A 12,861-nucleotide genomic window follows, 5' to 3' on the forward strand; every position below is an offset into this window, starting at 1 on the left:
CCTCCTCAGCGTTCCAGGAAGTGCGTTCCCAGAAAGCCACACCGGAGGCTTCTGGGAGCGCAGCCCGGCTCTCCCGCGGCCCTAAACAAGAATGCCTGGGAAGTCTGGGACTACAATTCCCAGAAACCACTGGGCCGCCGGCAACATCCTGCGACGACCATCCCCTCCTTTTCTCCTTCCCTCGCCTCCGCTTCCCCCGATTCCACTCTCACCTTCTGTTCCGTCTAGATTTGGGTTCTAGGTTAAAAAAAAGGCAAAACCAAACAAACCTAAAAATAATTTTGAGTTGGGTACCCAAATAAATATTTCCTGTTAAATCTGACTTGCCCATTAGCAGGAAGGTTGTTATCAAAAATTCTTAAATCTGGACTTTCCCCCCCTTCAAAGTGTTTACTTTGGCACAAAGCTAAAAAGAGTTCAAACTTTAGAACCAAACAGCCTAGGTTTGTATGGGGCTCTGCTACATACTGGTTGGGTGGCCCTGGGCAAGTGACCTTTCTATGTATGAGTACTTAATATAAAGTACAAAGCATACAGTTAGCTATTAGACATTTGAACTAACTTTACCACACAGTTTCAATCTTTGTTGGCTTCTCTTAAATGTGAAGTTCTGTTTTAGTATCTGTATTAAACTAAAGGGTTGAGAAGTCCTGTATAGCACTGATCTGATTTTTTTTTAAATTAAGGATGCCGAAATGTCATGATGCTTACTACTTTGAAATTATCACACACACACTCAAATGAAGATAAAGTGTGGTAAATGTGGGTAACTGTCGGATTTAGACAGAGTAAATATATTGAGTGTTCATTGTACTAGTCCTTCAAATTCTCTGTATTTTTGAAATTTTCCAAAATTAAAAGGAGAAAAATTATAGTTTACATGAGAGTAAAAGATGGCACCCTCCCCTATCCCACTGTGTGCCTGTATGACCCTGGGCAAGATAAGTAACCCCTTTGTGCCTCATCTGTAGTAAGAGTATATCTACATAAGAAAATTATGACGAAGATTAAATGAGTTACTATATAGAGAGAAGTTTACACCAGTGTCTGACACATAATGACTGTATGTTTGTTGTTAGCATTTTCTATTGTGTGTTGCTCTATTAACAAACAATGAAACTATTCACCAGTGATTAAAACAGAGTGGGGCAGGGTACTGCTGTCTATCCACTGCTACCCTCTTCTCATTTGCCATACTGCTTTAGAAGACAAATGAGGCTATCTAATGCTGGAAGCAACCCAATCCCAAATGTAATAATAAAGAAGAAAGATAGCACTGGTGGTGAAAAGATCTCTGGGAACAGATAGGCCTGGGCTCCAGGCCAGCTCTGGCAATAGCAGGTGGATGATGGCAGTGTTACACAGGATAAGAAGGTCTTTGCTCTGATCTTCAGTTCTATTGTCTATAAAACTGAATTGAATCAAGTAACTGTACAAAATCATTTTATAACTTATTTCCTCATCATTGATGAATACTACGTGGTTAGCAGACTTTAGCTGGGATGTATATGCAATTGATTATAATAATTTTTAAAAATCACAGCACAAAAAGGGAAGACAACCCTATCCCTAGACTTATCAATCAAGTTAGAGGTCTATGCTTAGACTGCCTTTGGTATAGCAAAGATGGAATGGAATAGTTAAATGCCCTAGGGGGATTCAGTGATTAGATTCTTACAATATCACTCTCAAAAGTACTTTAGATGAGACTTTACATTAGCAATGAAAAGTCTAGCTTTCCCATTTTTCTCAACAGAGATTCTTTAACTTGAGTAAGTCAAATCTTAAAACAAATGTACTGCACTGTAACATTCATCACTAAAATTCTACAAAGATTCCCATTTGGCTACTGTATTAGTTTTCCATTGCTGCTATAGCAAATTGTCACAAACTCAGAGGCTTTAAACACCATAAATTTATTATCTTATAGTTATGGAGGTCAGAAGTCTGACATGGATCTCACTGGACCAAAATCAAGATGTTAGTAGGTTTTTTTTTTTTTCCCCTTTGGGGCTCTAGGGGAGAATTTGTTCGTCTTTTTTAGCTTCCTGAAGACACCTGCATTCTCTGGCTCATGATCCCCTTCCATTTTGAAAACCAGCTATGGTTGGTCAAGTCTTTCTCACATCAGATCATTCTGACACTCTTCTTTCTGCCTTCCTTTTCCATCTTTTAAGAATGCTTGCAATCAATTATTTGGACCCACGTGGATAATCCAGAATAATTTCTCTATTTTATGGTCATCTATCAACTTCAATTCCATTTGCAACCTTAATTTCCCCTTGCATTGTAACAGCATGTTCATAGATTCTGGAGATGAGAATGTGGACATCTTTAAGGTACCATTGTTATGCCTACCACAGTCCCTAATAACCTCTTTCTGTCTGAATCCAAAGGCCTCTTTTCAGTCCTAATTTTCTTCCAACTGGAGAGCTACATTGTACAATTCTGACCATGTCTATTTCCTAAACTCTTCTTTCTTGGATTTGGAAACACCAACATTTCTAGTTCTTTTCTGGTTTGTCAGGTTTGGTTAGTTCTGACCATCTGTTGCTTTCACTTCTTCCCCTCACTCCCCAGTGTAATTATCAAATTACACTCTTTCCTGGGCCTTCCTCTATCAATGAAAAATTCCTTGGAAGGAAATCCGTTTTCAGTGTCCTTGAATCAAAATCTCTGGCCAAAACATTTCCAAACTTTAGTGTTATTTCTAATTATCAGCTTACATGGCTGACTGCTATTACTTCAATTTCATCATCTTCCAAATACAAATTAATAAATGCTCCTATGTCTCCCATCATTCCTTATTTTGTTAGTAGTTTCACTTTAGAAGTATATTTTCTTTACACCTTTCACTCAAATTAGGAACCACATCTCCCTGATTCTTCCTTTGAAATATCTACTTGTCCCTTTTTCACTACAAGGAATTGTCACAATTCTATTCAAGCCCTCACCTCTTGACATCAAGATAGGTGCAACAATTTCCTCACGTATATATTAATGCCAATTAAAAATAATAGATAACCTTATTTATTACATACCAAGCACTGGGCTCCTTTTCATGGACTATCTAATTCCAATAACCCCATATTACTGGCAAAGACAATGAGATACAGAGTAATTTGCTGAAAGTCAAGAAGCATTAAGCAGTGGAACTTCCTAAAATATTGCTGTCACTGCTCAGAACCCTATAGACTCAGGCCAATCTCTTTATTGTACTTCTCTGCCTCTGAGACTCTACTCACTCTAAATGCTCATTCCACCTATTCCTGAACTTGGAATGGCCTCATACTTTTTACCCACCTGAATCCTACCTCCATTCCCTTCTCTGAATATTTTTATCTTCTCTAAGCTATATACAATTCATCAACTCCAAAATGTAAACTAACTTGCATATATTGTTTCCCTTTCTATGTGTTAGTCATATCTCACCAGAATATTTCCCAAGTCCATGACTGAAATTCAACAGATTAATGAAAAATACTCCCCATACACTATTCTTTAGAGAAGCCTGTCAAATAAAGAATAGATAACATTATCTATTAATTGGGAAGTTGGAAAGTATAGTTGCAAAGTGTATTATTAGTATTTTAAGTTTTATGTATCACTCAAAAATGTGTATGTTGAAGTCCCAATCCCTGTTACCTCAAAATACAGGTCATTATGGTGGGCCCTACTCTGACTGGTGTCCTTATTGAAAGGGGAAATTTGGAGACAACCAGGCCCTTGTGGAGAACACCACATGAAGGTGAAGGCAGAGTTTGGGGTGATGCTTCTACAAGCAAAGAAACACCAAAAATTGCCAGCAAATCACCAGGCTAGAGGCATGGAAGAAATTATCTTTTCATAGCTCTCAGAAGCAATCAGCCCTGCCAAGTCCTTGATCTTGGATATCCAGGTTCCAAAACTGTGGGACAATAAATTTTTGTTGAAGCCACCCAGATTGTAGTACTTTGTTACTGCAGGCCTACCAAAGTAGTGAGGGAAAGGAAGAAGGTTCTAAGTAAATGAAACAATATCACTTTAAAAACTGTTAGGAATCTGTGGTGCACCACCAAATTTGGCAACACATTTTTTTTCTATTCTTCTTTAACAAAGTTATTAGTAAAGTAGGGGGAGAGAAAGGGAAAGGGATTGGACAAAAGAATTGGCTTATAAATAGGATAATGGAAGGCTTTTGCCTGTAATTGCATTCAGGTGTTTTAAATCTTTCTTTTATTATGTCTTCATTGTGTTAAAAAAACAAAAACTTTCTTTTACCATGCCCACCACCACCATCACCATTTTTCCCAGTTTTTAAAAGAGAAACATGTATGTTAAAGTTTTGATGAATGTGGTACAAATTTGGCACGGTAGTCCCTCCACTAACCTGCGGTTTCAGTTACCTATGTATGGTCAAACACGGTTTGAAAATATTAAATAGAAAATTCCAGAAATAAACATGTGCCATTGTAAGTAGCATGATGAAATCTCACTCCAGCCCACCCAGGAGGTGAATCAACCTTTGTCCAGTGGATCCGTATGGTGTATGCTACCTGCCCAATAGTCATCGATATTCTCTGTTCCTGACATCATCATGGCTCGATGATCCAGGATTACTCAAAGCAGATAATTCTCCTGTTGGGAATTATCTTAATTATCTCCTTCTGAATTGATCTGACCAGGTCAATAGTAGCCTAACACTATGTCACAATGCCTATGTCATTCACTTCACTCAATCTTGTCACATAAGCATTTTACCATCTCATAAGGTCACTACAGTACAAAAATATAATTTGAGAGAGACTACATCAACATATCTGTATTACAGTATATTGTTATAATTGTTCTATTTTATTATTAAACTCTTACTATGCCTAATTTATAAATTAAACTTTATCATAGCTATGTATGTACAGGAAAAAAACCATGGTGTATATATACGGTTGGTATGTCTGAGGTTTCAGGCATCCACTGGGGGTCATGGGACATGTCCCTCATGGATAAGGGGGGACTACTGTGTAACATTAATGGTTCTGTGAGGCAGATGAGTTTTTCTGGTTCATATTTTTATAGGAAAGGAAGACCATGTGTGCTCATTTTATTGTTCTTACAATTTCTCTTGACCCCAAAGTGGTAGCAGTTCCTGGAAAGATTTGTTTTTAAAACTGAGCCTCAATTATTATAGAGTACTCTTATTTCCCTCATTATAATTCAGTTGACCAGGAGCTTTTATTTATTCTGTCATTGAATCTTGTTTCAAATCCATACAAAGTCATCAGCTTTTACTATCTGTCCTTGATTTAAAAATATTCTCCATCTCCCTCAATTTGTACACAGTCATAAACAAAATAAAATTGAAGGTATATTTTAGCTTTATAATCATGTCCTTTTTCTTAAGAAAATTACACCACAGTCTTCTTAAAGGCTTTTATACAGAAATAATACCAATAATGTTTGATAACCAATAAAAAAAAATGAAGGCACTGATCAGAAGATAATGGCAATTTCAGAAAAGCATATCGGAATACTGACCACGTACAAAGAAGCTTTTGTCCTTTGCTTTCAACTTTCAGTGTACTCAGAGTTTACAAAATAGCAAAAAACCATCTTGCCATATATTGCTCCAAAATTAGTTCCAATAGAAGCTGCATACCCTGTTTTTCAAGTTCCAAGTATTTCAAAGGATAGGATTCAGATAATAACTATGCTTCACATAGCTTAGTATCTGGGCATCCCAAAGAATTTAATTTCTATTATAAACACACTAATAACATACACAAAGGTGATTACTTCCTCCGAAGTCTTCCAAGTACTTAACAAATACTAATTGAGCAACTGTCACATGGTAAGAGAAAAACTTTTAAATATTAGAATTGCCTAAAATTAGTGGTTGGTTTTGGTCAGAAATGGTAGTAGAAATTGCCTCCCGCTTTTTCATGTTTACGATAGCCAACTGAGGCAAATAACCCCATCTGTTATTTCTGAGTTATCCACAGGGAAATAATACAACTTTTCAACACCGATATTTTTCTTTCCTCTCTTCCTTTCTCATTTCTATTATCTGTTTGCTTTTCCTTTGGCTGGCTTGACACCCACTCAAAGCTAAAGAGGTTCCCCTAAGAGGTACTTTGCCCTCTACCTGCCAAACTCCAATGAGAAAACATACAAAATACATTATGAAATTTCTCTTTAAGGTGGTTACTTTTCATTATTAACTTTGCAGTAAAAATTATAGCATGTTGTCTGCCAGCATTTTATGTCAACTATGTTTACCTCATTGGCTTAATTCCCAAGTTATAAACTTTTATAAGGCAAACTATTTTTTTCCTAAATCTTCTTTAAAAAAAAAAAAATTAAGTATTTTAGACTCTTAAACAAGTTAAAAAAGAAAAAAATCTCACCTCATGTATACACTACCCAACTTAAAAAAAAAAAATACATGGCCAGAAAGCAATACAGTGCAGTGTCTAAATAAGTTAGTATTAATATTTGTGATGTACTCAGCACAGTACCCAGCATATGGTAACATTACCATGTTTTAGATATTGTGACTACCAGCACACACCATGTACTTAAAACTTCTGGATTTGTTTCACTTGTCTATGGCGTAAGGTGAGACAGATTTAAACCAAATTTGAGATACTCTTAAGGATGTAAAAATATACATTAAACTCAATTCACTATTTGGTCTTTAAACAAAATGTTGCCATATTTTTGCAATAAGGTCTTTTGTGTAGGGCTTACAATTTATATTATTGCTCATTTTCATTTTTTAAGCTATACTTTGTAAGTGTACTTATGCTGTTACTTTGAAACATTATTTTTAATGTACCCTAATGACATTGTAAATTCTGGATGGCATTTACCTTTATTAACTGAGTTTTAAATCTGAATTTTGCAAACCCTGTGAAACTGCTTTAAAAATATTTCAAGTGTTTACGTACATTTTTTGGCAAGGAAAACACCTGTAGCTTTCATTAACTACTCAAAGGAATCTCTAACCTCCATCCCTGCAAAACAAATAAGGAAACGCACAATATCACAAGAAAACTAATTGGACAAAACCTGAAATAAAATACCCCTGACCTAATATTTCCTATTATAAAAGCAGACTTTTTCCCTTATTATGTAACTAATACATATTTACCATTTAAAAGAAAACAAAGTTCATCTTGCTATGACAAATATAATATGGGTGCACATCACAAAAAGCACAATATAGTAGGTATTCTGGAATTTTGTTTATTCATAGGTGAAATCTTCATGGTACAGATCCAACTTCCCAGTACAATATACTGAATATCAGACAGTGTCTACTAGTATAAACTTGTATTTCATGGTGGTAAATAAATCTGTTATAGCAAACTCTGCAAGAACTACTGGGACTTTGTATGTTGCATTTAATACTCATATTATTCGGTAATATAATGATTAAATATTCTAAGAAGTACAGATTTCAAGAATGCATTTTGAAAGTTAAAAATGAAAAGTCTTGCTTAAGGGCAAAATAAAATGCATCTTAGATGTTAAAAGATTTACTTCAAAATAAATCTTTACATTTTTAAAATTTAACTTTTATAAAATAAAAAAAGCATCTGGATTTTCTACTTTTGTTTAGAATAAAAATTAAAGGTCAAATAAAGGTACATAGAGTACACTTTTAGTAACTAGAAAATACTAATGGAACATTTTAGTGAATCACATAATAAAATGCTTCACTTAGTTGTGGCATGGTACCCTGGGCATTACTGACAGCAAATACGATAGTATTCCTCTTAATCCTCAACATACATTTGTCCTTTGTCACAGCGCAAATAAAATTATGGTGTTAGGACTTTTGAAATTCATCTGATGAAACTGTCCTCACATTGATACTTGTTTATATTTAGTAATTAATAGAGCTAAAAAAGAAATGACACTGAAGTAATAAATGTAAAACATACGCATATGAAACCTGGTCACTATGATCAGCATAAATTCTAAATGCTTTTCTCCACTCTTATTCCTTTGTTGTAAAGTGGAACCAGGCTATTCCAATCCCCTGCAATCTCTGTTATCAAATGGGAGATCTGAGAGGGCGGCAGGTCCTGTCTGTTCGTTCAACACCATATATACAACACCCTCCACAGTGCCTGGCACATGAGAGACAATAAATACCTGTGCACTGAAGAAAAAAGAAACGCAAGAAAAGCCAGTCTGCAATCAATATTTAACAATTGGGGAGGCAGAAGGAAGGATATCCTTATTGATTTTTTCCTATGAGTTCTTGGACAAAGTAAATTCCCTCTGACTTCTCCTTGCATCCCCTCCTCCTGAACTCAATCCAAGACACAGGTAAACAGAGCAGTTTACATTCCCCTTCTAATCCTTCCATCAAATCTTGTTGATGGTATATAAAAGAAAAACATTAGCTTGGACAAGTCAATAACAGTATGCAACATGAGCCTCAATTTTTTTTTCTTATTTTAAGGTAATGAGAGTAAATTTAGCCCAAATGTGTTTCTGCTGTCTAGTTTATTTTAGGGCAATTTAAGAAATAATTCTCCACCGTGAGGCTCATGTTCAACTTTGAAGTCATCATTTTAGCAATGGTGAGCTGTTATCTGCAAATTAATTCAGATTCAATTTCAGTGGATAAAGATACAAAGTAACTCAAATTGCCATCTTCTTGGTTCAGAAATAATTCTCGGGAAATTGGAGCCTAGGTGACAGGAGAAAATTTTCTCTAAAGTTAATTTAAATTAACAGATTCAATTTCATATGTGTTATGAGCAACTTGAATTTCCAGATGATGAGTGTAACATTTAAACAGAAATTCCACTCAGAAGTCATTCCCTACACTGGCATACAATCTTGGTAAAATCATCTCTCAGAAACACGTCAACACAGGTGCATTGGAATATAATGATCATAATTTTCTAGGACAGACGTGACTTTGCTAGGAATGCAGAGGGAAAGAAGAAAGCAATTACTAAAGATTTCAGAGGTGCCATAATTTGAACAGACTTATTTCAAATGAGAACAATATTTGCTAATATTGCTTTTTGGAAGAAATCAAATAAATATATTATTAGACAAGACAAAAAGCAGAATTCCTATGCATAATAAAGAATGTCAAACATCTCTGAAGTATTTATAAACAGTGCTTAAAAAAAAAAAAAAAAAAAAAAAAAAGAAAAGCCAGTCTGGGGACTGGAATGGGAAGTAGGAGTGGGGAACAGAAAATAGAACAAACAAAAGTGAAATAACACTTGTAAAAGGACACTCACAAATAAGAAATTTAAGTCTAAAACATGCATCATTTTTCTTTAATACTTTACAAAAGTATGAATAGCCATATATAAAGGCTCTCTTAACATTAATTCCAAATAATTTCTAATAATTTAAAAGTAGTATCGAAGAATTTTTTTCATATTGATTAACTTGCTACTATTTTGTAAAAAAAAAAATAAAGTTAAAAATTTACATGATGAATTCATTTGGGTAGAAAATATATGCATAAAAATTTCTGTAAGAACATAAATTATTAACAGTTATTTTCTATGGGAAGGACTGCGAGCCCTAATGCAAAAAGAAAGGGAGCTTTATCTTTTACTTTATATGCTTTCGTATTGTTTGAATTTTTGTGCTTTTTTTTGCAATGAACATGTACATTTTATAATAAAATCATTTAAAGAGAAAACATTCAATTTGTATTTTTGAAATACTCAGGCAGAAATTTAGGAATTGCAATCTCTTATAAATTATCACATCACATTCACAATTGATAATTTTATTTATTTACTTGTATAGAGACATGCTCTCACTCTGCTGCTGAGGCTGGAATGCAGTGGTGCGATCACAGCTCACTATAACCTTAAACTCCTGGCCTCAAGAGATCCTTCCACCTCAGTCTCCCAAGTAGCTATGACTATAGGCATTTGCCACCACACCCAGCTAATTTATTTTTATTTTTAAATTTTTTTGTAGAGACAGGGTCTCATTATGTTGCCTAGGCCAGTCTCCAACTCCTGATCTTAAGCAATCTTCTGGCCTCAGCCTCCTAAAGTGCTGGGATTAAGGGCTTGAGCTACCATGTCCAGCCAATATTATTTAACGTTTGTACTTCCTATTTATTCTCTCTTTACTAAAAAATGAAAATGGAAAATGAAATAGACTAGGACATAAGAAGACAAAACTTACAAATCAGTCTCCTCTAATGTAGTAAAAATGCTTAGGAAAGAAAAATTTTCCAAAAGTTCAAATCACAAACATCCATCTACTGATTTCTGTTACATATTATCAGCAATCTTTATTATTACTAACCATATGCTCAAATTTAGGGTTTTGAGGTTTTCCAGAAAAGAGAACTATTATATATTTAGTGCAACTAGGTACATGATAAACTTAAAAACAAACCAATGGCCTAGCTGCTCATTCTAATAATCTAGGGAATCCTATCTAATTTTTAAAAATGATCTTAATAAAGACATGATAAGGAATATCAGAGAATATTATAGGTGGATTGATTGTAAAATTGTAAAATGTAATTTTTAGCTCTCACTTTTCTTTTACTATTGATATACTTAACTACAAAACAAAAAACTTAAAAAGGTAATACTAAAAAGTATCCATGAAGAAAGCTTTCAAATTAACACAATCTCAATACTATTTTTTAATTGACACAGAAAAATTGTATATATTTATGTACACCTTGTTTTGAAATATATATACATTGTGGAAATGGCTCAATTGAGCTAATTAACATATGCATTACCTCATATACTTGTTTTTTGTAGTAAGAACACCTAAAATCTACTCTTAGTGATTTTCAAAATATAATACATTGTTATTATTAACTACAGTCACCATGCTATATAGTAGATCTCCGGAACTTACTCCTAAGTGAAATTTTGTATCCTTTAACCAACATCTCCTCGACCCCAGATACCCTGGTAGCCATAATTCTACTCTCTGTTTCTAAGAGCTCAATTTTTTAAGATTACACATATAAGTGAAATCATGCAGTAGTTGTCTTTCTGTGCCTAGCTTATTTCACTTAACATAATGTCCTCCAGGTTCATCCATGTAGTCACAAATGACAAGATTTCCTTTTTTTTAAGGGCTAAACAATATTCCATTGATACTATTTTTAATAGGCTTAAATTATATCCACTCTGGAACTAGTAACAGTCTGCTTTGACAGTGGCTCACTATAAGATGTTGTATTGGAAATCTGTAAATTAAGCAACTGTTTCTTACGATATGCCTCATTTTCCTGGTTGGCATGTTCATCCAGTGATTTTCTTATACAATTCTTTAATTCTTCAATTCCTTCTCCAGTAACTGCAGATATGGGGATGATATGTTGGAACTCCATAATCCTCTTTGGAATCATGTTTTTTTCAAATAAACGCAAAAAATCTGAAACGACACAAAGCTAAGCTGACTGTCTTTGAAAGTAAGTCAAAATTGTGTTAGAGGCTTTATCTGTGAAGCAAGGAACCAAAAACTTAGCATTTTTAATTCCTTTTTCCCCTTCTCTCTCTAATAAGCTCTCAGAACCTTTGGATTTTACTACTGACAATGGTAAGGTTCTTGACACATGATAGGTACACAGTAAATATTTGTTGGATGAATATGTTTTAAACCAAACTGAGTATAAGTAGCAGATGAATCACAAAAACAATTTATTTACAGTAGTGATAAATTGGGGGGGGTCAATAAAGTGAGGCAACAGATTCTTTGAAAGAAACTTTCTGTAAAAATAAAGACATCATTTATATTTGGTCTCGTACACAGGAAACCTTTAACTTCCCAAAAGTATAGGCTTATCATCATTGATGCTAGGATTTATACTAAAATTGAAGAGTACGGGGAGTTCAAGGGAAGATCATTTCAGATGAGTCCAATCTATCACCTCACAGGGGCTAACAGCTGTTATATTACTCTTTCCTCCTTCCTGCTACCATGGCAATGGAAAGGGGGCACAGCATACTGACTGGATGGGTTAACTGATATGAACTAGAAAGGCTGGACTGAAAGAGATCAAACAAGACAGCATGGAGCTTGCTTTCTGAGATTCATAAGGCCCCCATGAAAGTCTAGAGAAGCTAATTCAGGAAATATCACTGAAAGGCCTACATTTTGTTTTATGATAGTCCAGAGAATAGTTACAAAATCTTAAGTTACCCTCACTTCTGGTACTTCCTCTGAAAATTCCCCTCTCTGCAAGACAAGCTAGCAAACAAAACTAAGGACCTTTTGAAGCAAATTACATTAAGGAATCGAAGTCTAACGATTTGACAATATCAGGGAATATTTATATCCAAAGAGTAACTTATTAACCCCACACATCTCCAACATGTAAATTACACAGGGGAAAAATTTTTGAGCAGAAAGGAACTTACGGTGCCATCTGCAAGTCCTACAGTACACTATAATCTATTTTCCCCAATTGTTATCCCAAGGATAAAAACATAAGACAAATTAGTACTATTGAAAAACATGTTAGCCACTTACTATGCACCCTACTTTTCCTCATTTGTGCATGATGTCCTCTATTAGATGCTGAAAAATGAACGCACCATTGCTATAGGATAAACGGTGTTCTAAAAAAGTCAATATTCAAAACTGTGGAGAGCCCCTTTAAGTTATTTTACACAAAGTGGTCCATAAAGGAAATTTCAAACAAATAAATCCTTTTGGAGTAATAGCATCTATTTTTCTGTGTCATGCATACATAAGAAAACTCAAGTTCTTTTTAGAAAACAAATACTCAGAGACCTATAGAGTTGGTGTTGGAAAGAAGCATACCTCTTTAGAACTATTAGCTCTGTTTTTAAATTTATAGTGTATCATACTAGGGGAATGAAGTCCTAGGGTTTGTGAAGTACGTTA

General features: G+C 34.5%; 1 protein-coding gene across 2 annotated transcripts in view; it reads right to left on the bottom strand.

The window, feature by feature from the left end:
- Positions 1-10,686: 10,686 nt before the first annotated feature.
- Positions 10,687-12,861, bottom strand: part of GTPBP10 (GTP binding protein 10) — a 28,728-nt gene continuing 26,553 nt past the window's right edge. For both annotated transcript variants that reach the window (XM_069461938.1, XM_069461937.1), the window contains one exon: positions 10,687-11,385. In XM_069461938.1, the coding sequence (XP_069318039.1) occupies positions 11,123-11,385 (263 nt within the window). In that variant the 3' untranslated portion in view covers positions 10,687-11,122. The remainder of the gene's footprint in view (positions 11,386-12,861) is intronic.

This window comes from Eulemur rufifrons, chromosome 29 (assembly GCF_041146395.1).
Source record: "Eulemur rufifrons isolate Redbay chromosome 29, OSU_ERuf_1, whole genome shotgun sequence".
Classification (NCBI taxonomy): domain Eukaryota; kingdom Metazoa; phylum Chordata; class Mammalia; order Primates; family Lemuridae; genus Eulemur; species Eulemur rufifrons.